General features: G+C 41.5%; 1 protein-coding gene across 1 annotated transcript in view; it reads left to right on the top strand.

Annotated features, from left to right (window-relative positions):
• ITK (IL2 inducible T cell kinase) overlaps positions 1 to 26,509 on the top strand; it is a 66,024-nt gene that overhangs the window by 32,469 nt on the left and 7,046 nt on the right. The window contains exons 6-15 of the mRNA XM_046666413.1: positions 574 to 725; positions 4,469 to 4,534; positions 8,354 to 8,408; positions 18,007 to 18,089; positions 19,984 to 20,117; positions 20,505 to 20,579; positions 22,513 to 22,684; positions 23,074 to 23,290; positions 24,539 to 24,603; positions 24,694 to 24,812. Coding sequence (XP_046522369.1) covers positions 574 to 725; positions 4,469 to 4,534; positions 8,354 to 8,408; positions 18,007 to 18,089; positions 19,984 to 20,117; positions 20,505 to 20,579; positions 22,513 to 22,684; positions 23,074 to 23,290; positions 24,539 to 24,603; positions 24,694 to 24,812 — 1,138 coding nt within the window. The remainder of the gene's footprint in view (positions 1 to 573; positions 726 to 4,468; positions 4,535 to 8,353; positions 8,409 to 18,006; positions 18,090 to 19,983; positions 20,118 to 20,504; positions 20,580 to 22,512; positions 22,685 to 23,073; positions 23,291 to 24,538; positions 24,604 to 24,693; positions 24,813 to 26,509) is intronic.

The following is a 26,509-nucleotide window of genomic DNA, read 5'->3' as shown; positions in this document are numbered from 1 at the left end:
CCAGTGCGAAATTTGGCCACATCCATTTCACCATCCTGGCCTCATTTTCCCCGTTCGAAACAAATGAGTAGATTAAAGGAGCTCTCAAAGGCATTCTAGCTTTGATAGTCTACGATTTTGCGGATCTGGACAAACCCACAAATCAAATCAGAAAAGCATGGACTGAATAATCTAGTGTTGATTGCATCACCTTCACCAGGAATGTGATGCATTTGGCAGAGAAGGTGCAACGTGTGACATGGTGCGAGTAGAGAAACCAGCAGACTTTAGTGAAAGAATATGGCTGCTTGGAATTCACTGTGGTCAGAATTTACCACGTAGGATGAGAGGGGCAATGAATTCCAGGTATTGGATGTCTTTGTGTCATAGTCAGCACCATAATCATAACTCATACAGAAAGTCAACTAGACGGCGGCAAATGGTCTCAGCCAATACCCCAGTGGATTTTAGGCACTGGTGTGTTGACCTGGCATAGCTCTAGGAGCAGCTTATGGCTCAGGAACTTGCTGACCGTATTCTTCAGTTTATGTCCTTCCTATATCTTTTCTTAATTTTACTGTCTCCCTCCTCTAGCGACCACTTCAGGAACCTGAAGAAACCCTGGTCATTGCCTTGTATGACTACCAAGCAAACGGTCCGCAGGAACTCACTCTCCAACGCAATGATGAGTACTACCTGCTGGACAGTTCCGAGATTCACTGGTGGAGAGTTCAAGATAGGAACGGGTAAGGAATCTTTGTGGTTGGTATCTCAGCATTTGAGTGAGGTAGGAACAAGAAAATACTGGGATGATTGGTCCTGCCTCTCTCAGCGTGACTATTGCACTGAGTTAGGAGAGGGGAGCAGAGGCAGAAGGAGGAGGAGGAAAGAAGTAGCGGAGGCACATCTTCCCACTTCTTAGAAGTGACTAGGAGGCAGCCACTTGCTGTGTTGCTCCCTACACCCTATCAAGCACCCCGGCCCCAAAACTCATCTAAAAATGTCCTGGGTCTTTCCACTGACATCCACAGTTTTGAGATTGGCAACTTGTTCCACAAAGTCCTATTGTTCTTGAGTGTTTAAGTCAGACTGAAGGTACATCCCATTGTGAAGGGCTTAGTTTGGGTGGAAAGAAAAGGGATGTAGAGATGGTGGATACAGCAGTTACATCAAGAAGCATCAGAAAGAAGATACTAAAGATTTAATTACACCAATAATCTTGAACTAGCCATCCAAATGATTCATGGAGAAAATAAAGTTGCACAAATACCAATTGACCACTATGGGACTTTTGAAAGAAAAAATCTTGTGAGCCCTTCTCCGATCTGAAATACAACAAAATGTTAATAACCTTCAGCATGCTCTGGGATGTGTGACTTAGATACTAGTACTTAGTTTAAAGGCATCAGATTCACACTGCTTTATAAGGCTTTATTTTTTCTTTTGAATATATCAGAGGTATTTCCCCATGCCCTTGAATGTTCTCCAGAATATGATTTCAAGGATTGCACAAATCCAATACAAAAATGTACCATAATTTAGCAAATTCCCTTGTTAGACACTTAGGCTATTTCCAATATTTTGCAAATATTAACTGCAATTAACGTCCTTGTATATTAATATTAAGTGTTTAAACATTTTTAAAGTATGAGATTATTATGAATTTAAAAATACAGAAAAAAAGAAAACACTCCATTATTGCAACATCTGAATAGCCTATGTCAATGTTTTATTTTTAAAAAAACTAACAGTAGAAAGAAATATACATGAAAAATAAGCCACCCTCCATTTGCGCCCACATCAATTCCGAAAGTAATCATTATTAACGTTTTCTTGTGTATCCTAGACAAAAAAGTTATGCATAAACAAATGCATCAGGTTTTTGTTTGCACTGAAGGGGTCCATTCTGCTTGTCACTTTGCTTTTAACCTTTAATAGTATATCTTGGAGATCTTTTTATATCAGCACATACAAATCTATCTCATTTTTTAAATAATTGCGTAGTTTTTGAATGTATACTTTATTATAAGTATTTAATAATCTTTTATGGCGGGACACTTAGTTTCGAAGTTGTTTTCTTTATTTTGAACAAGGCTGCAAAGAAGATCTTGTATTGCTCATGCTCATGCATCTTGGCAATCTTTTGAAAAATATATATAATTTTTTTAAGTATACGTATTTTTGATAAAAAGTTACATATAATAATATAACATTATATATGTATATGTCTCACATTTCTAACTATATAGTACGTGACATCTTAATTTTGGTAGATAACTCCCTCAAAAAGGTTGCCAAATTTACATTCCCACCAACAGAGTATGAGAGTGTCAGCACTGGGTATCATTAAGCTTTAAAAAAAAAAAAGCCAATCTGATAATTAAAAAAAGAGATACACATAGATCTTTAAGGTTAAGACTTTACTCTTTACCTACACCAAATTTTATGTTTTCCAGGCATCTTCTCTTTAAGTAGCTTTCTCAGCACCCCTGCAGGGTGAGGGAGGGAGGACTGTAAAATATGATTAGGTCAAGAACAGTGGTCTGGGGGACAGTATTGCTTGCTCGATGAGAACAGGCCCCAGAGCCCCTCATCTGGACCCTCCCTCTCTGGTTGATTCATGGAAGCAAACAAGGCCAGTCACATCACCTTCTCTTTGCCAGTAATGGGGAGGCCCTTATCAGAAATACATTCAAAACCACCTGGCTCTACAAACACCAGAGGAACTTACACAGAAATTCATCCCCTCAATCAACTAACATGTATTTAGCACACCTAATGTGCCAGGAAATTTCTTCTCCTAGGTCTCACTTCCCCAAATGATGGTTTGCCCTTTGTTCAGTGGCCTGTGGAAACGTTCAACTCTGCACTTCAAAGGGCATAGAAGAGGACACCCCAGAAGCCAGTCAGCACCGTGGGAATTTCCCCAGTTTGCTTTGAAATAGTGCGGTATAGAGCAAAGTACTCAAGATGGAGAGACAGAAGACTTGCATTTTAGTATCGGCTGCTCTTGTTGTGTATCACTTTGGAAAAGTCACTTAACCTCTGTTAATCCATTTCCTTACCTGTAAAATGCAGATGCTAATATCAGCTTTGGCTATCTCACAGTGTGGAGAAAAATCTATAAGATGATGAAAGTGAAAGGGCTTTGCAAATTCTGTATCCACATACAAGTGAAGAGAATTATCATTTGCGGACATAACCCAGCTTTGGTTGGCATTTTAAAATGCAGTTATTCTATTCAAAAGCAAAAATAGTATTTGACCTATTAATACAATTGTAAACATATGGTGTGGGAAAAACAGACATAATTAAAAGGAATTCCAAAAGAGAGATATAAAAGAAATAGCAAATTTCAGAACAAGTCAACACCCATCAATTGGCACTGACTGCCTTGAGCACCACGTCAAGGATGATTCTGAGGCTGAATGGCCAACTCTTTGAAGAGAGCACGCCATACCTGACTAGCCACGTCAGCCAAGGGCACAAGATATGAGAGCATCATCCCATATTTGGATTCTCCAGTTTTTATTTCTTCACTCCTCAAAGCAATTCTGTGAAATAGATCACACATTCCCCATTAAACATAACCACTGGATTGAAAAATGGCCTTGTTATGCAAAAATTGTTAAAACACTTTGTGAGGTAAAGAGCAAGAATTCTCAGGCATCTTTTTATAGATTAGTAGAGTCTGGAGGGATTTTATGTGAAATCTAGTTTAGGTCCCTCATTCTAAAGGTGCGGAGCCTGAGGCCAGGAGACTGGAAGGGGCACTATTCGCACCTCGCAGTATCAAATGTGATAATGAATGTGAAAGTGCTTTGAAAAGTACAAAGCTACACACAAATGTAAAGTATTTTGATGTTCTTGTTAGTCTCTTTATCCATATGTCTTTGTTTATGCGCAATTATTTATTCCTGCTCAAAAGAAACTCTCATCCCCAAATCCAGCATGACTTTATCCTTTGTTCTCATGTTTTACCATTTATGTCCAAAGGAGTTCAATCAACAAAAAAATATCAGGGAGGCTTTGAATTACAAGCTTGCAATGCTGACTGGCAGCATCTTTTGGGACCTGTGGTTGGAAAGCAAATTTTTATATTTTAATTATTTTGGTTTCCTGACTATAAAATGGTAGCACTAAAGTGGAAAAAATAATGATTATCACACACAAAAAAATATGTTTCGTTATAGAAAATAGAGACTGAACGTTAATCTTTTTTTCCGGTAGAGGAAATTTCACGATGAGGAGAATAGCAAGCATAGCTTTTCAAGTGAAATAGCCACTTCTTATTTATTATGGTTTATATTTTAAGTGTGAAATCAGGTTGTTATTTTTAGCAATTCTTTTATTCTAAAACTTTAAAATCTCTTATTCAGAATGCCCAATACTCTCCCATCTTCAAATGACTTTAGTGGATTAAACCTAAAATATGGAGATGTGAAAACTGGTTCTATAGCAGTCTAAACACTAATTTCCCTTTTAACAGGCATGAAGGATATGTACCAAGCAGTTATCTGGTGGAAAAGTCGCCAAATAACCTGGAAACCTATGAGTAAGATATTTTATTTGTCTTCCAAAAATGTTACTAAGGAGTCCTCCTTAGATTAGGAGGGAATCATTGGTTGATTATTAAATTACCAGGCATTTTCTCTTCTTGACTCAATTTCTTCTCCCCTATACTCTGGTCCCTAAATAAACAGTAAAGGAGCACTTTAAATAAGAAAAGGGAGAGGGTGTGCTCACCTCCCCTTTTATCAGAGGGATGACTCTCAGATGCCTGCACAGATAGTAGTAAGAGGAAAAAGTTCTTCTGGGAATCCCAGAAATACCAGTCTTACTTGAGAAGGAAAAAAACACTATGAACACTGGATCAAATATAAACTGATTTAAAACTTGGTTCATTGCAATACTCCCAATAACAAAGTAACAGACACATAGATATTAAATATCTGCTTAGCTTGTGTTATTTATTTCAAGCTATAAGAGTTCACATGGATATACTTTTTACAGAACTACCTAATGTTTAATAAGATCCAATTGTAGTGCACCAAGTACTCACCATGTACATGTGTTTCCTAACTCAGCTGGTGAAAGACTCAGAAGCAATAATACCACAGTAGCAATGTGCACACCCAGATCTCGGTTTCTAAATAACACTTCCCACTAAAAAGAACCAAGACTTCTCGGAGAAATGGCTTGGGGATCCAGAGTTGGGACAGGGTAAGAGTAAGGTGAACTTGGAACATCTTGTCTTCTTGCACCAAAAAGTAAAGAAGTACCCTTCCCCAAATTTTTAAATGATGTGGCATGTCAAATGAGCACAGAAGTCAGCTTAAAAATGCTCCTTCTGCTCAAATCTGGGACAATGAGTATCAAAATGAATAATGACAGTAATGGAATACAATCCATTGAATAAAATAAGAATCCATAAGAAATACCTCACTAGATAAGTAAACAAACAAACAAACAAACAAGAAGAGAAAGCTCTTTCTTATAGTACAGTGTCAACTAATGAATGTAGAAGGAATGATAAAGTTTAAAAATCACCATTTTGTAACTTAAAGTATCAACAGATTCAGGCAAGAATCTTCAGTAAATGTCATAACCAGAGGGTGACGGTCTGATATTTACATAGTCTCTAAGCATCTTCTCACAAATCACTTCTTAATAACAAAGTGGAAATATCTGGTAGACCCCATCCTAACTAAGTGATCAATAATGGGCAAACAGACATGTGTCTCTCGATGGGATGCACTGACGAGGATACAACATCTCCTCTGTGATATTCTGGCCCAAACATGCATAACCTCAACTTAGTCATGAGGAAATAATAGACAAATCCAAACTGAGGGATAGTCAACAAAATGAGTAGCCTACGCTCTTCAAAATTGTTAATATCCTGAAAGATAAGAAAAGCTGAGAAATTGGTCCATATTAAAGGAAACTAAAGAGATGTGGTAACTAAATGCACTAGTAATCCTGGATTGGGACTTGAACCACAAAAAAAAAAAAATACAAAACACATTATTGGGACACCTGATGAAATTTGAATAAAGGCTGAAATTAGATAATAGTATTGTATCGATGTTAAATTTCCTGATTTCGGTAATTGTACTGTGGTTATGTAAGTGTATATTCTATTTCTAAGAAATACATACTGAAGTACTTAGGAGTAAACATCTATTGTCAATGGCTCAGAAAAAAATATATTTATCTATCTAGAGGGAATGGTAAAGCAAATGTGTAAAATGTCAGCAATTGGTTCAACTAGGTCAAGTGTATGTGGAAGTTCTTTTATAATATCTTATAACTTTTCTGTAAATTTGAAATTCTTTAAAAATAAAAAATGCTTATGTGAATATATAAGATACCAGCGCTGAAGAATACTAGGTAATGAAGACTTCTATTTATTCATTTGGGTTCTTACTAGTTCAAATTCAGTCAAGTTCTTTGTTGCTGAAATTCTCATAGATTCTGTAGTGAAGAGCTATCATTTTCTGAAAAGTCTCTCAACCTGAGACTTGTTTTGATCAAATATGTGAGAGTAGTCCCTCCCTCAGCTAACAGAAGAGTCATCAGTTCCAAGAACAATTGAACTGCAATGAAACAGATATGAGATAGGCTTAAATAAAATAAAATAATTTTATTTTACAGTCAATGCCTTCAGAAAAAATAAGCATTTATTTCAAAGGATCCCTAGGCTAGGAAGTATTGTTTGTTTGTTTTCGCTTTTAATCAGAATCTCTTCATTTACGATAGAGGGGGCAAACTCAAAATTCCAACAGAGTATAAAGCAATAGGGAATGGTGGAGCCTGGGGCCAAAAAATGAAAAAGTATATTCCCTTTCTGAAGGTATTTTAAGTCATTTTTAAAGTAAAACACTATACTACACAAATAAAACAGTCTGTGAGCCCTGTTTCTTCTGTGCACTGTTTGCATTTTTCAGATATAGTCTCTTGGCTAGAAAATAAAATGGCTCACAAATGTCCAGATAGTATTTATCTAGGTATATAAAAAATACGCAATATAATTTTTCATCCTTGAACTTAATATTGTCTAGTTTCAGCTGATATCTGCAATAAGAACTCAAAAATGTGATCACGGGTTGGTAAACCCACAGCCATTGATTGGCTTCAGGTTTCCTGTCTTAGTTTAGGGGCATGACTTTGGGCAAGTTTTCTCACCAGGTTGGATCTCAGATCCCTTTTCCTTAAAATGAAGGGTCAGACAAGATGAAGGAAGCAAATTATGGCACTCTTGCTGACGTTCCCTCCCCCTGCCTGGACTCAGGGCACACATCACTCTTAGATAGGGACACACCCGCTGAGCCCAGACACACAGCTCTAGGCAAGCACTATTAATTGATCAGAGTTTGCACATGAAATAGAGCATATTTGCCAGCCCTCAACTAGATAAGCTCTAAGAGCCCATTGAGGTGTAAAGTACCATTCAATTGTATGATATTCAAAAGTTCAGATGGATCCACTAATTCCCTTATTCATGGCCACTCTCACCTAGCCAAACAAGTTGCATAAGCGCTATTCATTCCCCACCCAGAACTTCTCTCCTCCTGGGTTTATTAGTTTCCAAAACTGATTGTTAGCTGAGGTTGGTTCTATCTCCTCTTACGTACTAAGTGGCCAGGGAGGTAGGCTGTGACTCCGATGTTAACAATAACATCCAAACACTTCATCTCTAAAAATCACTCATGTTCTTCTTTACCACTTTTTAGTTGTTTTTTTTCACCAGACACCAAAATTATAAAAATAATGTAACTGCTTTGCAGAAGATCTTGAAAACCAGTCAAAGAGGAAAATATTGCAATTGTTTTTGAAGGATATTTTCTATATATTCAAATTTGTACGACGTTTTTATAGCTGCCCTAACATCATTCTACTTAAAACCACCCACTGACTTATGAAATGGAGCAGAAGATAAATGTTTCCTAGAATTTTATTGCGGAAGATTTCCAACATGCGCAAAAGTAGAGAGAAGAAAATAAATGAACCTCCACTTATCCAGAAGTTAGCTTTGACAATTATCAATATTTTATCAATTCTGATTCATTTATGCCGTTCCAATTAAACATTTTATTACCTGGAAATGGTTCCTGCCTTCATTTTTGAGTTTGAAAGCACTGGTAGAAACAGAAAATGACCAAACAATTTTCTGGCATTAGTTATCTTTTATAGGTGAATAATAAAATAATAAATAATAATAAAATATGACCATGGGCAAGTTTCTTCACCACGTTGGATCTCAGATTTTCTCATTAAAAGAAATTCTTAAATTTTCTTTTTTTATAAAAAAATAATAAAATATTAAAAAGTTTTAAAATGTCATTGACATACAACTTTTTCTTGCTTTCAGGTGGTACAATAAGAGTATCAGCCGAGACAAAGCTGAAAAACTTCTTTTGGACACAGTAAGTCTCTCTAACCTGCCTTTTGACTTTTAAAATAAAACGAATTGTGCTCTTTCTTTCAGCCATGCTGTGGTATATGCCAATGCGATGAGTTGATATATTGGGTTAACGGTGGTTTTTGTGTCGTGTAAAAATATTTTGTGATTTACAGGACTCACATACAACAGCACAAGCCCAGGGAGGGTCAAAGGCCTTGGTGTTGACATGCAATCGTCACCACAGGCGCGGTATTCTTTCCAGCTGTGATGGCTGACCCCGGGGATCCATCAGGGCCAGTCTTCTCTGCCTATTTCTCTGGCAAGGTCAGGCGGGGCTGTGACTCAGATTCTGCCTGGTTATGCTGTGGGTGCAGGGGAAGTACAGCACTTGTTTTAACTTACTTTTCAAGCAACAGTTCTCAAGATCCATGCAGCGTGAGGAGCAGGACTGATCTTACCCAGGGACATCAGGAATTAAGGGAGAGGGGGATGAGAAGAGAGAAAGCATGGTGTGGTGGGCAAAGTACTGGGTCCTGGTTCCTGATCTGTCACCAACTCAGTGTGTGACTTTGGGGACATCTCTTCTTCCTCTGGGCCTCAGTTTCTCAATGCGTACAAGATGAGCATCGGACTCAATCAGGGATGACAATTACCCAGTAGTCACATTGCCACCCTCTGCTTCTGGTCTTACGGCTGACACCGTTCATCATAATTGATGGCCTTGGGGTTCTTTTCAACACAGTGTTTCAGGCAGCTGCCACCTATTGATTGGTGCCCACGATGAACCCTCTCTTCCTGGACTGGAAGATCATTTGTTATCCTAGGGCAGTGCCTCTCAAAATATCTGTGATGATGGATCACTTTTTGTGGTTTGTTTTTAATTTCCAATTTGTCAGGGATTTACATTTTGCAAAATACAATAAAAATGAATTAGTAGGAAAAACTAAAAGAGAAGCAAAGACATAAAAAATGCAAGTCCAATTTATTATTATTATTATTATTATTATTAGATTCATTAAACATAACTTGACTCTTATTGCCATAAAAGGTTTCTAAATGCTTACTCTCAATTTCTCCTTTTGTCTGTTGGTAGATCAGTAATGATTTGCTGACTGGCGCCCATCCACACACCACACTTTGAGTAGCGTTGAAAATTACACTTATGGCTCTGGCAGAGAAACCAAATGCATGGAAGTATCAAGAGAAAGCCTTCCACAGAGCAATCAATTATTTATCAGCACATATGTCTAGAGCAGTGGTTCTTAGGCCTGGCTGCATATTTGAATCACCTGGGAAACATTTTAAAAAATTCCAATACCTGGCTTCACCCAGATTAATTAAATCAGAATCTCTAGTTTGTAGTTTCCAGGCGTTAGTAATGTAGAGAAAAATCTCTCCAGGGGAGTTTAATATTCAGACGATGTTAATGACCAATGCCCGGCACTGACCCTACCTGTGAGACCAGTAACCCACAGGCATGAGTTGATAGAAGCCTGAGTCTCCCTGTGCCAAAATGCCAACCGTATTCCTGCCGTTTCCCCATATGCCATTTTCTAGTTACAGTTTGAAGGTATTTCTTATCTTTAAGAATCTTAAATGAAACTGCAAATCTCTCCTTCACGGAATGAAGCTGGAGTGACCAAGTCATCCTGGTTTGCCTGGGACTGTCTTGGTTTTAAAAGTGAGAGTCCTGTGTCCCAAAAGGCACCTCCCCACCTTGGTCCTGGGCAAACTGGGACAGTTGGTCACCCAAACCATCCATTCTTTTGGATAGTGGTTAGGAGTGAGCCTTAGAGAAGGGGACCTGGAAAGATGTCAGGAAGGGAAAGAAAGGCTATGATGGGAAGGTGGAGGGATGATAAATATTGTTAAAGAATAATTTAAAAGGCATGGAGTTAATTATTAACCTGCTATTTACTTTCGTGTAAAGGAAGCTGGTAATAGATTGATTCATTCTATCAAAGACAAAAATATAATTTCCGTAAGAGGATAAGCAGAGGGGAGAAGGAAAACCCACAGTCACATTTGGGAGCAGTGAACTTTGTTTTTCTCCTTTGGGTAAGTTACTGATTAGCAGGCAGCTAGCAAAAAGGACAAGGTGAGATGCTCTGCCCTCGGGCAGCTTGTTCTCATCAAAGAGAGCAAATTCAGTTGTTTATAGATTCCTCAATAGACTTTGTGCATTTCCCAGCGAGGGATGTGTAACAGGCAGTGTATATTATGTTGGCCGTCTCAATTAGCACCCATTTCAATTATGGTACATCTACACCATTTCCTTCATTAGAATTTCTCAGTATAAACCCACATACCTTACTTACCATTTTGCTGAGCATGGGACCAAGCACTTAGGGGTGCTTAAGACAGGATCTTTGGGGCTGGCCCCATGGCCTAGGGGTTAAGTTCAGTGCACTCCGTTTTAGGGGCCCAGGTTCAGTTCCCAGGCGCAGGCCTACACCACTCCTCAGCAGTCCTGCTGTGGTGGTGACCCAGGTACAAAATAGAGGAAGATTGGCACAGATGTTACCTCAGGGCGAATCTTCCTCAGAAAAAAAAAAAGGATCTTTGACCTTGATGAGCTTTAGAATCTGTTGGGAAACAAGACAAACTCTGAAGAACAGGCTAGAGGATATGAGGCAGTCTTTCGGTGGTTTTGGAGCTCAGAGAAGACTCTAGAGGAGTTAGAAAGATTTCATGGAGAAAGAAGAGTGGAGCTGAGTCATTACCGGACTCTGGTTTTTCCTTGGTTCCCCATCAACTCAGCGCTTAATCATTTCTTGCAGTTCCCAATAAACCGCACATTAGAATCAGTAGGAAACTTTCAAAAACACAGATTCCCAGGCCCCACCCCAGACCTACAGAATCAGACTTTCTAGGGTTAGTTCCTGGGAATCTGTATTTTTCAAGTCAAACTTGTGATGCATATGCAGCCAGCTTGGCACCTGGTTCCCCCAACCTATGTCATTGGATGACATAGTAAAGCTTGACTAATAAGAACTAATTGAGGAGTGTGAAATTAATTAAAAACCTGAATTATAATGAGTTGAAACAAGCGCAGTTCTGTTATTTTCAATCACACATTGATTCATAAAGTGTTGCCTGTGGAACACTCAAAACAGCCCACAGTAATGACTAGCTAAAGGTGACTCCCAATTTACAGTAGTCCTTCGGAGAGACACTTGAAGACATTTTGCTTGCTGGCGCAGATGAAACATTCCTCCTTACTAATATTCTGCACTACTTTCCCAAGTCCTCTTTGCCTCGTTAGGTACTAAAAGGGGAAACTTCAGTGGGTCCCTGTAGTGTGTGCTGTTTAAAACAATAGCCCAATTGTTTCACGGGTGTATTTATTGTCTCCTTATCTAACAAATATAGGACCCTTAAGAGAAGGATTGATTCATTTTTATTAGTGAAAAATGGATTCTTTCATTTTTATTAGCTAAAGCTCCCAATAGTCTGCCCCTACATAGTTCTCCACTAGAATATAAACCCTTTATCTTGTTACCTGGGGAGCCAGAACTGCATCTGTGACAAAGCAGTTGCTCAATAAATATTTGTTAAATGAAAGAATACATCAAATGCTTAATAAGTGTATTTAAACTAAGAGCTAACCTCAAACAGAACCTGGCTGGTCATGAACATCATTGGGGGAGCTTTTTAAAAATGCAAATTCCAGGACTCCAGCCCTCACCAGTCAGAACCTCTGGAGATAGCACCCAGGTGATTCTGGGGCTTACCCAAGTTTGAGAACGTTGGAAAAGCATCTCCTACTACATCCTACTGATTCTTCATGTAACACCTCCTCCAGGAAGGCTCTCATGCTTTCCCTCTCCCTAGCCATGGAATGTGTTTTTCCCCACCTTTGAGCACTTATGGTGCAATGTCATTACATTTTCAATAGCACTGTTCTCACTCTGCCTTGGACCTCAGCAGTTTATCTTCTATCTTAACCCGTTTAGGTAGAGGGTAAATTCCTTGCAAGCAGGTACTCCATATCTTACAGCGTTGCATACACTGAGTGACCTGAATTTCAAGTAGGAACCTGATTGGAGACATTGGTTTATCATATTTCCATGATTCTAAGACGCCATTAGTTACAGATGCAATATTGACTTAATAATGGGTTTGTTTCAAGAGAAGAAAAGAACAACATCCAGAGTGAAGAGTGACTATGCGTCAGAGACACTTAAAGCATGATGCAGTGTGACAAGGTTATGAATTACCGGTCAGTCTTTTTTGCAATAACTCCTGTTATTGCAACTACTGTTAACTCAACTACTTTGAGATTGTCTTCTGTAAGATGACCTTCAAATCATGTGGACAGAAAGAAAGACATATACTCCTAACATGGTCAACATACCTCAGATGAAGGCAGATGAAGTAACGTGATCCATACCTCAGCAGATGGTATACCATAGTGTGTGATAATAATAGCTGACAATAGCTCTAATAGCCCTTGTTCTGGTATCATATTCCAGGAACTGTTTTATGCACTTTAATTCTCCTGACAACCTTACAAACATCGTTTCACAGGTGAGGAAACTGAAGCTCATACATTTAACCAGGAAACATCTGGAATTCACAGAATTATAGACGGTTAGAGTTAGAATTCTCTTTAAAGAACATATGATCCATCCCTTTGTGTTACAGGGGAGTAAACTAGAGCCAAGTTCAGAGCATGAATCAGCGGCATAGTCTGGACCAGACCTGGGGTGTTTCTTCACACATATACACATGCACACACACAGTAAATAAGGGAACCTATGAGTTAAGTTCTATTCTCCCATCCATATATTTCACCTCCTTGGCATGATTTTTTTCTATTGTTGCTTCTTCTTCTTCTTTTTTGTTTGGTGAGGAAGATTGGCCCTGAGCTAACACGTGTAGGCAATCCTCCTCTTTTTGCTTGAGGAAGATTGGCCCTGAGCTAATTATCTGTGCCAATTTTCCTCTATTTTGTATGTGGGACACCACCACAGAGTGGCTTGATGAGTAGTATGTAGGTCCATGCCTGGGATCTGAAGCCACAAACCCCAGGCAGCAGAAGCAGAATGCACGAATTTAACCAGTACACCACCCAGCGACCCCTCTAGTTGCTTCTTTATTTTTCTAGATAGAGTAGCAAAAGGTAGACTGAGACTTTGAATATGTCCCAAGGGAGCAAGGGCCCCCTCTGGCTGCATTGCACAGGTCAGTACCCCCTTGCTGGGTTGTGATATGAGCAAAGACCCTTTAGGCTCCAATGCTCTTGGTGGCTGTGACTTCCTGTGAGCCCTTTGCAGGAAGTGGGTGGTAAGGTGCATGCTGGATGCCTCATTTTCCTCAGAACTGTAGGCTGCCTCAGCCCCAAACCAGAGTTTCCTGTCCCCATCGCTGAATGGCACCTAGAGCCACTGCAATGGAGGAGGAGCTCTGCGCCTCCCACGATCGGCAGAGTTGACTGCAAACAGGACTGCTCTCTTTTCTGATGTCTATTGATAGTTATTCTTGTTAACAGTTGGGCTTTGCTCTGATTACAAATATTTTTCAAAAGAGAAAATAATGGCTTCTTTGAAAGAATAACAACAACAATATTTTAAAAATCAATTTTTTGAAGTCACATTGGTTTATAACATTGTGTAAATTTCAGGTCTACGTTATTGTATTTCAGCTTCTGTATAGACTGCATCGTGTTCACGACCAATAGGCTAGCTTTTATCCGTCATCATACATATGTGCCCCTTTACCCCTTTTGACCTTCCCCCAGCCACTTCCCCTCTGTTAACCAACAATCTGTTCTCCTTATCCAGGTGTCTGTTTGTCTTCCACAGATAAGTGAAATCATATGGTATTTGTCTTTCTCTGTCTGACTTATTTCACTTAGCATAATACCCTCAAGGTCCATCCATGTTGTTGCAAATGGCATGACTTTCTCTTTTTTATGGCTGAGTAGTATTCCATTGTATATATATACCCCACATCTTCTTTATCCATTCATGCATTGATGAGCATTTGAGTTGCTTCCAAGTCTTGGCTATTGTGAATAATGCTGCTATGAACATAGGGGTGTATATATCTTTTCAAATTAGTGCTTTCATGTTCTTTGGATAAATACCCAGAATTGGAATAGCAGGATCATATGGTATTTCTATTTTTAATTTTCCAAGAAATCTCCATGTTATTAAAAAGACAAGAAATCACAAGTGTTGGAAAGGATGTGGAGATAAGGGAACTCCCCTACGCTGCTGGTGGGAGTGCAAACAAAACATTCTTAATTAAATAGAAGGGATATTTACACTCCCCTGTTCACAGTTGATAAATTTCTGGTCTTTTTGGTCTATGTTTCTTACCCTTTAGAGTAAGTTACCTATGTGGATAAAGTCTGCTTCTGCTGAAGTTTTGTTTGTCCATGCCTGGAGTTTAACCCATCGCATTTCAACAAGGCAGGGGCAAAAGCTTCAATATTTGGTAAAAGGGGAAAAACTTTGAAAATAAGTTATGCTACATGTAGTACATGGATGAATATCACAAACATGATGTTTAGCAAAAGAATCCAGACACCAATTCTCTGTTCACAGCAGCCAAAAGGTGGAAACACCCAAACATCCATCCACTGATGAATGGGTAAACAAACGTGATATATCTGTACAATGGAATAGTATTGAGCCATAAAAAAGAATGAAGTACTGACACATGCTGTAACTTAGATGAACCTTGAAAACATTACGCAATGTCAGAGAAACCAGTCACAAAAGACTACATATTGTAGAATTTCGCTTATATGAAATGTCTAGAATAGAAAAATCTATAGAAACAGAAAGCCTATTAGCATGGCAGGGGTACAGATGAGATAGGTGTCTTTTGGGAGTGATGGAAATGTTCTAAAATTAGATTGCGGTGTTGGTTTCACAACTTTGTACACTTAAAATGGGAAAATTTTGTGGTATGTAAATTATGCCTCAAAAGCTATTTTAAAATCTAATGAACTAATCTGGATTTTTGATGTCACACAGACCTTTACCTCAGAAATTAAATAAATTACTAACCCAAACGGGGGAGAAAAATCTAATTTTTGGAAAATCAGGTTTTTTTAAAGGGTGGTATGTAAACATAAGATAAAGGGTCTTTAATATTTCATTGGATGGACAGCTTACATTCAGATCTGAGAAAAGGGAAATAAGCATCTGGTTAGATCACCTCTGTCCTCCCCATGTCCAAGATTCTGCACAGAGGGCATTGTAGAGCATGTGGGTACAAGATCGCACTATTATTCCAGAAAGATCTATAAGTCATTTTCTTGAATTTAACAAAAATTCATGAAATACAAAGTCATTAAAGTAAACTCTGTGTGTACAGAGACAGAATGCTAGGCCTGTTTCAGGACATCTTACAAAATGGGATGTAGTAGCTTCCTGCATTTTCCTCAATTCTTGCCCCCACCTTGAGCCAGGGCAGGCCAAGCCCACGGCCTTGGGAAAGGCAGGCCACAGGGGAACAGCAGAGACCTGAAGATTCAGGTCTCAGCGTCAAATTTCTTTCTTTTTCCCAGTTTTATTGAGATATAATTGCCATATAACATTGAATAAGTCTAAGGTGTACCACATAATGATTTGATATGTGTACATCTTGTGAGATGATTAACACAATGAGTTTACCTAACATTCATCACCTCACATAGTTACAAACTTTTTTCTTGTGACGAGAACTTTTAAGATCTACTCTCTTAGCAACTTTCAAAGGTGCAATACAGAATTGTTAACTATACTCGCCATGGTGTACTGCATACCCCCAGAACTTATCTATGACTGGGAGTCTGTACCTTTTGACCACCTTCATGCAATTCTCCCACCCTCCACCCCCCTCAATTTTCAAAACACACTCTTGAAACTCCCAGCGGAGGTACAAAGAGTTTGGGGAGTTTCACAAAGTTTGTGTGGTAAACTATGGGTTTGACAAGAATGCACAATGACGTAAGGGCCAATCGTCCCCCACCCCTGCCGATTTAGGGCTAAGTCAGAGGAAGCAGGTGATGTCTCTGTGTGAGGATGAGATTTCTAACTTTTAATATTGTTTTGAGAGACGAGAGACTACTTGTCAGGACTGTTATAAGTAAAAGCTGCTCGTGTGGTCGAGTCAGTGAGAACCAAACCCGGATGTATAGAAGAATCGCATGGCAAGTTTTTAAAAAGTTCAGGCACCAGACTCCCGATCCTGGGGATTCTGAGTGTGTAGGTATCGGGTGGAACATGGTCAGCTGTTGGTTGTTTTGTTTTGTCTAGTTTTGTGCCTGTGATTGTGATAATCAACAAAGTGTGGGACACAGGGATTTATGGAGTTTGACCAAATCACTGGTTCTCAAACAGGGGTGATTTTGTCCCCCAGGGAGCACTTGACAATGTCTGGTATCCAGTAAATAGAGACCAAGAATGCTGCTAAACATCCTATAATGCACAGGACAGCCCCTACAACAAAGAATCACTGGGCCAAAAAATGTTAATATTGCTGAGGTTGGGGTAACCTTGGGCTGGATAACCGTTACAAGGTTCTTTCTAACCCTGAGATGCTAGGATTCAGATGATTAGCATGGCCTTCTGTGTGTTTATTGTTATATGTAGACAGCCTACCTTTGGGTTTGGGGGGTGGAGGGGCTCATGTTGTTTTTTAACTTGTATATGCTTTCTCCATATACTATAAGTATATGCCCTCCACATGAGGCTCGTGTCTATCTCTGGCCTTCACTCATGGCCCTCACTACATCTAAGTTAAGTATCATAATAATAGGTTTTGCAAATGTTACCCACAAGCACAGATTCACAGCTGGGTAGGAACAGAGTGTTAGATACGAAGTACTGAAAAAAGAGTTAAGATTTAAAAATTCCCACCAGTAATGAATAAACTGGTGTATCCATTTGCTTGTGCTCATTTCACCAGAGCTGACAAAATTGTCAGAGGGGTGAAGGGTACATTCTCAGGACACTCCCTTCTCCCCACCTCCCTCGTACAACCAGGAGCTTCTTGATCTTTCTTCTTTGGCCCTGCAGCAAAGTCAGCCCTCTGGAACGGGCCTAAGAAAATATTCCCATTCAAGAACTGACAAAGCTTCCAGGACAGAAAGTGTTGTTCCCGGTTGGGGGAATGGAGAAGTGATTTCTGACATTTGTTGAGTGGAGGCGTCATGGAATAGGAGAATGAGCATGGGCTTTGTTCACATGCCACATTCAAGGCTCGAATCCCAGGTCTGCCACTTACTAGTTGTGGATCGTGAGACAATCACTTAAGCTCTCTGGCAATCTGTACCCTCATTGGTAAGTTGAGGAGGATAACATCTAGACTGCAGTGTTGTGGTTAGGGATGGATAATATCTGTAATGAGTCTGGTACGTTGTAAGCTCCAAGAAGGCAGAACTTGTCTATTTATCTTCATTCACTGCTTACATCAGCACTAGAACAGTTGCTGACCCGTGGTAGGAGCTCAAGAAATATCTGTTGAATGAGAAATTAAATGGTAGCCATTATTGCTGGAAGTCTGCTTTATGCCAGGCTGGCCTACAGTATTTCCTCTTTTCATAGGCAGGGAAGTGGAGCTTGATATGTGAGCTTGATTCCCTGGGATCACTAACCTTCCATTCTTTCTAACCATTCCAGGGCAAAGAAGGAGCCTTCATGGTACGAGACTCCAGGACTCCAGGAACATACACCGTGTCTGTTTTTACCAAGGCCATCGTAAGGTATGGTGCTAACTAAGGTCAGCAAAGCAGAGAGAGACAGTCCTGAGGTGGATGAGAAAGGGGGCATGCTCAGCAACGTCAGAGAGTACAAGAAATAGAGGGGTCACTAGAAAGGGTACGTTTTCCCTGATCCTCCTGAGAAAACCAAGACCAGGGAGATTAAGAACAGAACTGAAGTCATTTAACAGGAAAGTGACAGAGCTGGGGCCAGACGCCAGGTTCTCTTCCCCATTAGCATCCCTGAGTACAGAGTTCTAAAGAAATAAAATACCTGCACCTGTATTTGATGAGTTTATAATTTAATACATAGAATAAGAGAAAAGATACTTCCGACTGGAAAGGAGAAGATATGAGTTCTAGTTCTGGCTCTGTTACTAAATCTACCTACCACTTATTAAGTCCTTACTCTGTGTGTGCCAGAATTTTACAGACCACTTCCAATCCTAATAGGCCCGGAAAGCAGGAGTTACTGTGCTCATTTCACGTGGAGGAGACTGAGGCTCAAATAGTTGACGGCCCCTCCCTGAGGAATGGAGCTCAAGCAGTCAAGCCACACTCATGCTCCAGCCGGCAACTGCAAGACCCTTACTGCTGGTCTGCCCCACTCCTGACCTCTGTTTCCTTCTGTAAAAGGGTGTCTAAGAGCCTCTCCAAGTCTCAAATTCTCTTCTAATCAGAAAAATAGTAAGAACTAAGCAGTTTGGCAATGACCAAAGTCCAGTAAGAATTAAGAGAAGAGAGAAAAATAATAATTAAGCTGTCCTCAGGGATTACGTGTTTGAGCAAAGAGGACATGAGCAAGAATCAGAGCAGGAGCAGGGTTTAGACAGGAGGAACGGGGCTGTCCAGGGATGGGAAAGAGCACAGTGCACGTCACAGAGGGGCCTCACCGCTGCCATGGCCAGGGGACAGTGATGAGAGTGACCTGCAACTCCATAAGGTACGATGGAGAAGGAATGAGAAAGAAAGTCCATGTCGGGGGTCCCCAAGGCCACCTGTAAGTTTGGTGATTCACTAGGAAGGCTCACAGTACTCAGCGTTTAGTTGTGCTCAGGTTAAGCTTTATTGCCTCGAAAGGATGCAGAGCAAAATCAGCAAAGGACAAAGGCACAGGAGGCAAAATCCAGAGGAAACCAAACGCAAGCTTCCAAGAGTCCTCTCCCAGGAGAGTCACACGGGACACGCCAAATTCCTCCAGCAACAGGTTGTGACAACAGGGGTGCAATGGTGTCCACCAGGGAAGCTCATGAGAGCCTCAGGGCCCAAGGATTTCACTGGGGGCTGGGCACGTAGGGACCCTCTGCCTGGCAGATAGCAAAAGTCCAGACTCTCAGATGAAAAGCAGACATTGAGCATAAACCCCATTGTTGATACAAACAATTTTGTCACAGGGGCCACCCTTATCAGTTAGAGAATGGTGAGAGCCCGCCTGAAATCCAAGTTCTCAGATGCCAGCCAAGGGCCACCCTTGCAAGCAGTCCTTTCTACGGAAGCAGTCATGGCTGCTGTGTTAACTCTTTGCTGCACAAAGTCAAATAGGTATGAAGGGGCCCAGGATGCTTCCTTAACATATGCTGACAATTAATTAAATCCTTAGAGCAGGGAAGGCAAACATGCAGCACATACATGACCATGCCCCATTTTGTGATTGTGGAAGGAACATCACCAATCCATCACAGCACTGATTCTAACTGGGTCCACATGCAGCCTCAGAGTCCTTCTTAACACAGTACCCAGGGCCAACATGTCGAGACTGACACACAAGTTGAAATGCATCAGCCATCCTTGTGAGGGGGTAAAAATCAAAGCTAATAGGAATCTGATGCCAGTCAACATTTTTGTGTCTAAATATTGCTTCTTCGTAATCACGGCATTTATGTTTCGTTTGTTTAAGTGAGAACAACCCCTGTATCAAGCACTATCACATCAAAGAAACGAATGAGAACCCCAAGCGATATTATGTGGCTGAAAAGTATGTGTTTGACTCCATCCCTCTCCTCATCAATTATCACCAACACAATGGAGGAGGTGAGTGCTAAGGACCGGGTCAGAGGGGGACCCTCCCAGGGAGTCCTGGAGAAAAATGGTGAACACCCAGCCAGGTTTCTTCATCTCAGACAAGCTGACCATAAATAATAACTAAATAAACAAATAGAAAAGGATGCCGATCTTTGATTATATTACATATTTTCCAGTAGCAAATTCTGCTATTGAAACCATGAGATTTCACCCCCTCCCTACATGTGTTCATGACTCTTCTCAGGGTGGGTGTAATATTCATGATGGGGCTTTGGGATTTGTTTTCCAGAATAAAAGGAGCTTTTACATCAGATTATATTTTTCCCCGCTGATTTAACTTAGACGGTTGCTACAGTAAAGCTCTAACCACTGACTTTCACTTTTTAATCCACCCAGGCCTGGTCACGAGACTCCGGTATCCAGTTTGCTCCTGGAGGCAGAAAGCCCCAGTCACGGCAGGGCTGCGATATGGTGAGCAGAGCCTTCTGGAAGGTTGTGCATTTGCACTAAAACTCACATCCCTAAAGGTCTGGGGCAAATTTTGAATGGACCTTCCGTGAGTCTAACTCTTCCCCAGACTTAAAATCGGGTTCACTGTATATCTGGAGAAGGTGTGCACAAATGAACATTTATGATGTGTGTGAGTAAGACAAGTGTATATATGAGCAGAGACTCAACAATTTATCTAGGCCAGATCAGTGTCCATTGGTTTTAGGTAAGAGTTCGTCAATAAAGCGTTTATTGAGCACCTACTTTGTACACAGCACTCTAATAAGTGCTATTAGGAAAAAATATTAGAAAACAATGCCTTAGAATTGTGTTCCTACCTATCTTCTAGAACTTCTGTATTATCTGTTTCGTTAGGAATGGGTTCGTTGCAAGGGCTATATGCTGGCAGCATCCAGAAGTGTTTGTCTGCATAGCACAGTGTTAAAATTTTTTGATACCTTTAGACAGGGCATGCATCTCCAGCGCCACAGTCCTTACTATTCCTCTTGTCTTAAGGAACTGCTTCACCTACTTGTGACTATCTGCCTGGAGCCTGAAGGCATTTGAGTTTGCATCCCTTGGTCCAAATTGTGCTGGTTAAGAAGGCTGGTATAAATTTACATCTCCTAGACTGGTGGTTCTCAAACTTTAGTGTGGATTAAAGCCATCTGGAATGCTTATTAAAAATGTTGGCTCGCAGGGGCCAGCCCAGTGGCATAGTGGTTAGGTCCACACGCTCTGCTTTAGCAGCCCAGAGTTCACAGGTTCAGATCCTGGGCGTGGACCTAGCACCACTTGTCAAGCCACACTGTCGTGGCATCCCACATAAAATAAAAGAAGATTGGCACAGATTTATGCTCATTGACAATCTTCCTCAAGCAACAGGAGGTTTGGCAACAGATGTTAGCTCAGGACCAATCTTCCTCGTAAAAGCAAAAAATATGTTGACTTTCGGACCCTCCCCAACACATACCAAAACACAAAACCTGATAGTGGGGTCCTGGAGTCTGCATTTTAAACAAGCACCCTAGATGATTTTGACACAGGTGGTGAGAGGGTAGTAGTACTTTGAGAAACACTGTCGTGGGCTCTCCATCCCCAATCAGCACCATATCTGGCACAGAATAGGTACTCAGCACTGTTTTCTGTTGAGTCTCTGCCTCAAAGAGGTAGAAATCTAGCTGTTTATGGTACCAGACCCAGTGTCAGGAAAAGAAAGTGCCTCTTCAGCCTCCTTATGAAGATAAAGTTATTCTAATATGTGTAGGAGCCTAACGTGGCCACGCTGGATGGGATCTCAGTGATCATTGTGAATCCACTCATTCTGTCAGCACGGAAACTGAGACTCAGATCCTCTTATTTGTTTACTGAACATTTACTGAGAGCCCACCATGTGCCAGGCACAGTGCTGCTTTGTACCACTGCACCAGTCCTCTGGAATCCACCTCCTCACCCCCAACCCCTGCTGAGGCTTAGGAGAGTGCTGCGTACCTAGTGGATGCTCTTGATGGATAAACGAATGAATGAATGACCAGCTCAAATGAAATTTGCTCCATATGGCAAATGACAATAAAAATTTTTCAATCGGGTGTAGAAAATGGTTGAGACCTTACAGGAACCCTTTCATTTACTTTCTATAATATCTTGAGTAATGCCATCCTACTTCCTCTTTCCACGTAATCTCTGCCACATACATTTTTCACCGTTTTAAATGCATATCCTATGTTATTATTTGGACAAAAAGAATAATTGTATCTATCTATGGCAGTTCTAAGTCTTGGGCTTATACCATTTGCCATCTTTGGGTGATAGTAGCAATAGGCTAACATTCTACATAAGGCCACACAGTCTCCTGGCTGCCCTCTACCTCATATCTACTGCTTAGCAACCGTGCAAATCCCTCTCTCTCTTCCAGGCAAATGGGTGATCGATCCCTCGGAGCTCACTTTTGTGCAGGAGATTGGCAGCGGGCAGTTTGGGCTGGTGCACCTCGGCTACTGGCTCAACAAGGACAAGGTTGCCATCAAAACCATTCAGGAAGGGGCTATGTCAGAGGAGGATTTCATAGAGGAGGCTGAAGTCATGATGTGAGTGGTCAAAACAAGGATGCGTGAAGATGCCTTGGGGAGGATGTTCTGTGCTGTGTTCTTTAAATACCGCTCTGATGCCACGTTGTGCCTGCTCAAATCCAGTGTCGGTTTCCTATGGCATGGAGAATAAAATCAAACTCCTCACCATGGTCTGTAAGACTCACCATGGTCTGGCCCTGCCCACTCCCCAAACTCATCTCCTGCCCATTTCTCCTCAGGTCCAAGACATGCCAGCCACACTGGCCTCCATCTGTCCTCATACACAGCAAGTGACTCCCTGCCATACTTTAGGTCTAGGCTCAAATGGCACGTTTTTGTTTTGGGCAGGGGGTGCATTTTTGGGAGGCTGAGTTTAGGCCACCTCACCCCTTGCCTTTTTCCTCCAGGAAACTCTCTCACCCCAAACTGGTCCAGCTCTATGGGGTGTGCCTGGAGCAGGCCCCCATCTGCCTGGTGTTTGAGTTCATGGAACACGGCTGCCTGTCGGATTACCTGCGCAACCAGCGGGGGCTCTTTGCTGCAGAGACCCTGCTGGGCATGTGCCTTGACGTGTGTGAGGGCATGGCCTACCTGGAAAAGGTGTGCGTCATCCACAGAGACCTGGTAAGAGGGAGAGGGGCAAACAGCGACAGGTCCAGGATGAAGGGGCATGACCCACTGAAATGTAGAGCTACCAAGGCTAGGAATGCATTAATCAATAATAATAAGTCCCAGACCGTCGCCCTTCCCGTCTCAATGTCTTCCTTCCTCCACCCACTCCGGGATGTCCTAGTGGGAAAGTGCTTCATGAGGACTCAGATCTCGGCTCTAACCTCAGCCCTGCCTCTAACTTTCACTTTCTGAGTTTCGGTGTACATTCTTCCAAAATGAAGCTAACAGCCTCTCCTTCTTAACCTCTTTGTGCCTCAGTTTCCTCCTGGTAAAATGAGGGAAATGGACAATTTTTCTCAAAGTGTTATCCAGGGATCTACCAGATTCACATTGGGATGGTCCTAAAACCATCCTAGAATCTCTGGGGGTTGGGGCGCAGAAATATTCATTTTTAAATGTCCCCCATGTGGTTGTGGGCACATTAAAATTTGAGACGCTCTGCAGACTTTTGTTACCAAGGGTTCTTCCGATGCAACAATCTGTGATATTAACTGGGGACCAGATACTCTCGCTATTGAGGAGTAGTTTGTGTTTTTTTGGTTTGTTTGTTTGTTTTGTTTTTTGAGGAAGATTAGCCCTGAGCTAACATCTGCTGCCAATCCTCCTCTTTTTGCTGAGGAAGACTGGCCCTGAGCTAACATCCGTGCCCATCTTCCTCTACTTTATATGTGGGACACCTACCACAGCATGGCTTGCCAAGCAGTGCCATGTCCGCACCCAGGATCTGAACTGGCGAACCCCGGCCCGCCGAGAAGCAGAATGTGCACACTTAACTGCTGAGCCACCTGGCTGGCCCAATCAAAGAATAGTTTTAAGAGGATTAGCAATCTCAAAACATTCTTGTTTTAGTCAAATGGGCGACAGCTTCTTCACATCATCTCTAAAGTTAACATATCCTATCACATCAGGATGCTTTCGAGCATGTCGTTGGTTAGACAACACCATGAATTTCTCTTCTAATTAGGGTCCCAGGAATGAAGATAAGAGACCAAACTCACTCATCCTGATAAAGGATCTTACACATTCAGCTCTCTGGCTTCCAACAGGTGCTAGTGCAGCTTAAATAGCAGCTGTAAAGCTCCCCATGCCCTTGCACGAAGCACATTGAAAAGCAAAGCACGTGATTATAGGAGACTCCTTAATTTCTGATTCTCCGCCCACAGTTATCTTTTCCCTGTTGTTCGCCTGTCTCCTCTCCAGGCTGCCCGGAATTGTTTAGTGGGAGAAAACCAAGTCATCAAGGTGTCCGACTTTGGGATGACAAGGTAATAGGGGAATGTGGTGCCAGCAAAGTGTCAGGAATGGGACTCAGGCCTCCAGAACATGCTGATGTTCTCCCCCCGCTCTCTCCCCAGGTTCGTCCTTGATGATCAATACACCTGTTCCACAGGCACCAAATTCCCGGTGAAGTGGGCATCCCCGGAAGTCTTCTCTTTCAATCGCTATAGCAGCAAGTCGGATGTGTGGTCATTTGGTGAGTGTCATTCTGGCACCACACCCACGTGATCTGGGACTGTGGGCCCGCCTTTTTATTTGTTGGATTCAGGCAACCCTACTTGCCCTGAACACTGGATGATAAGGGCATGACACTGAGACCCTGTGTGTAAGAGCAGCCCTGAAAAGTGTGAAGGGGACTCATTGTTGTATTTGTTCCTGGAGATCTTTGAAATAGGGGGTAAAAATAAAAGTGGAAAGAGGATTATGGTGACAGCTGCTGTGAGATCGAAAGTTAGAGGAGTCAGGAGATTGGAATATGAGTTCCTTGAGGAAAGAGACCACGTTTTTTCCAATATGATATTCCCACACTTAACCCTCAATAAATGTTTTTCTCATTCATTCAACAACAATTTATTGAGCATCTACTACATGCCAGTGGCTAATCTAGGTGCTTATAACGCAGTGGTGCATAGGATAGAAAAGACTCCTATTCTCTTGGAGCTAAATTTTAGGGAGGAGGAGAGACAGACAACAGTCATGCAAACAACCTAACTGATATGTGTATATGATAACGTCAAGTGGTGATAAGTAAGTGCTATGAATATAACAAAATAGTAATGGGATACAGAGTGACTAGGATGGAAGGTGGGTCTATTTTAAACAGCATGATCTGGGAAGGTCTCTCTGAGGAAGTGACTCTTGAGCAGAGACCTGAATGATGAATGACCTTTTTCCCCTTTGCCAATTGCACCCAAAAGCAACCGTGGACTCCATACAAGAGAATCCTGCCTTGTGGCTCCCATTGGGCCTGGATCTGTGTTTAGCCGGAGAAGGACCTGTCCCCATTCAAAGATCCAAGGAACAGTGTCCCTGACAGAGGAACCTGCAAGTTCAAAGCTTGGTGTGTCCAAAGAAAAAGAAGGAGACTGATTTAGTGGGAGAACAGTAGGCAGTGAAGTCCACAGGCCATGATAAGGAATTAGAATTTCTAATTCTAAATAGAAATGAAAATGGGCACAAATGAAAGACAGAATGATGCTGGTGTGGCAGCTAGTACTAAATATTCTTGCTGGATTTGTCATGTCATCCTGAGCCATAGTTTGTGTGCACTACCTCCCTCTTTGATTTGGGTTACAAGAAGGATGATGCTTTGGACAGGAATGGGTTGGAGTTTGGTTTGGCCATTCTATCTGAAGGAAGATTTGCCAAGTATATTGACTAGTAGTAGAAACCAGGGAGAAGCTAAGTCTCTTAGGAGCAGGACTGATTTTAAAGTCTTCTCCAGCATTTTAGAATATCCATTTCCAATAACCAAGTGGTTTGCTAATCATGAGTGCTTCTGAACTGTTCCTTGAAATAGCTCCCCTGTTCTACAGGCCCACCCATGACTTTGTTAGCCAAATTTAAGTTACGGAGTGAACTTGGAAGAAATCTAAGTGCACTGAAGCGTTCTCCGAAGCTTCTCCTTTCCCCAGTGCGCATGACCAGGAAGGGTAGGGCTGATGTGCAGCCCTGCAGGTGATGCAGCTGGGCACGTGGAACCCAGCCCGGGTCCCATAAAGAGACGTTTGCAGCCGTGGCCACTCTGGCACATTCACCTGCTGACTCTGAATGTGGTTTATTCTGCCACAGGTTGTCAACCTGGGAATTTTCCGCAGCATCCTACAATTAGAGGGTTGGGCTAAAGTCTGCCCCTGCCTAGGATGTATCATTTGAAGAATCCAGAGATAAGAA

The sequence above is a fragment of the Equus quagga genome, chromosome 7, assembly GCF_021613505.1.
Source record: "Equus quagga isolate Etosha38 chromosome 7, UCLA_HA_Equagga_1.0, whole genome shotgun sequence".
NCBI classification, from domain to species: Eukaryota; Metazoa; Chordata; class Mammalia; order Perissodactyla; family Equidae; genus Equus; species Equus quagga.
Note: the sequence above shows the minus strand (reverse complement) of the source record. Positions and strands in the feature narration are given on the sequence as shown.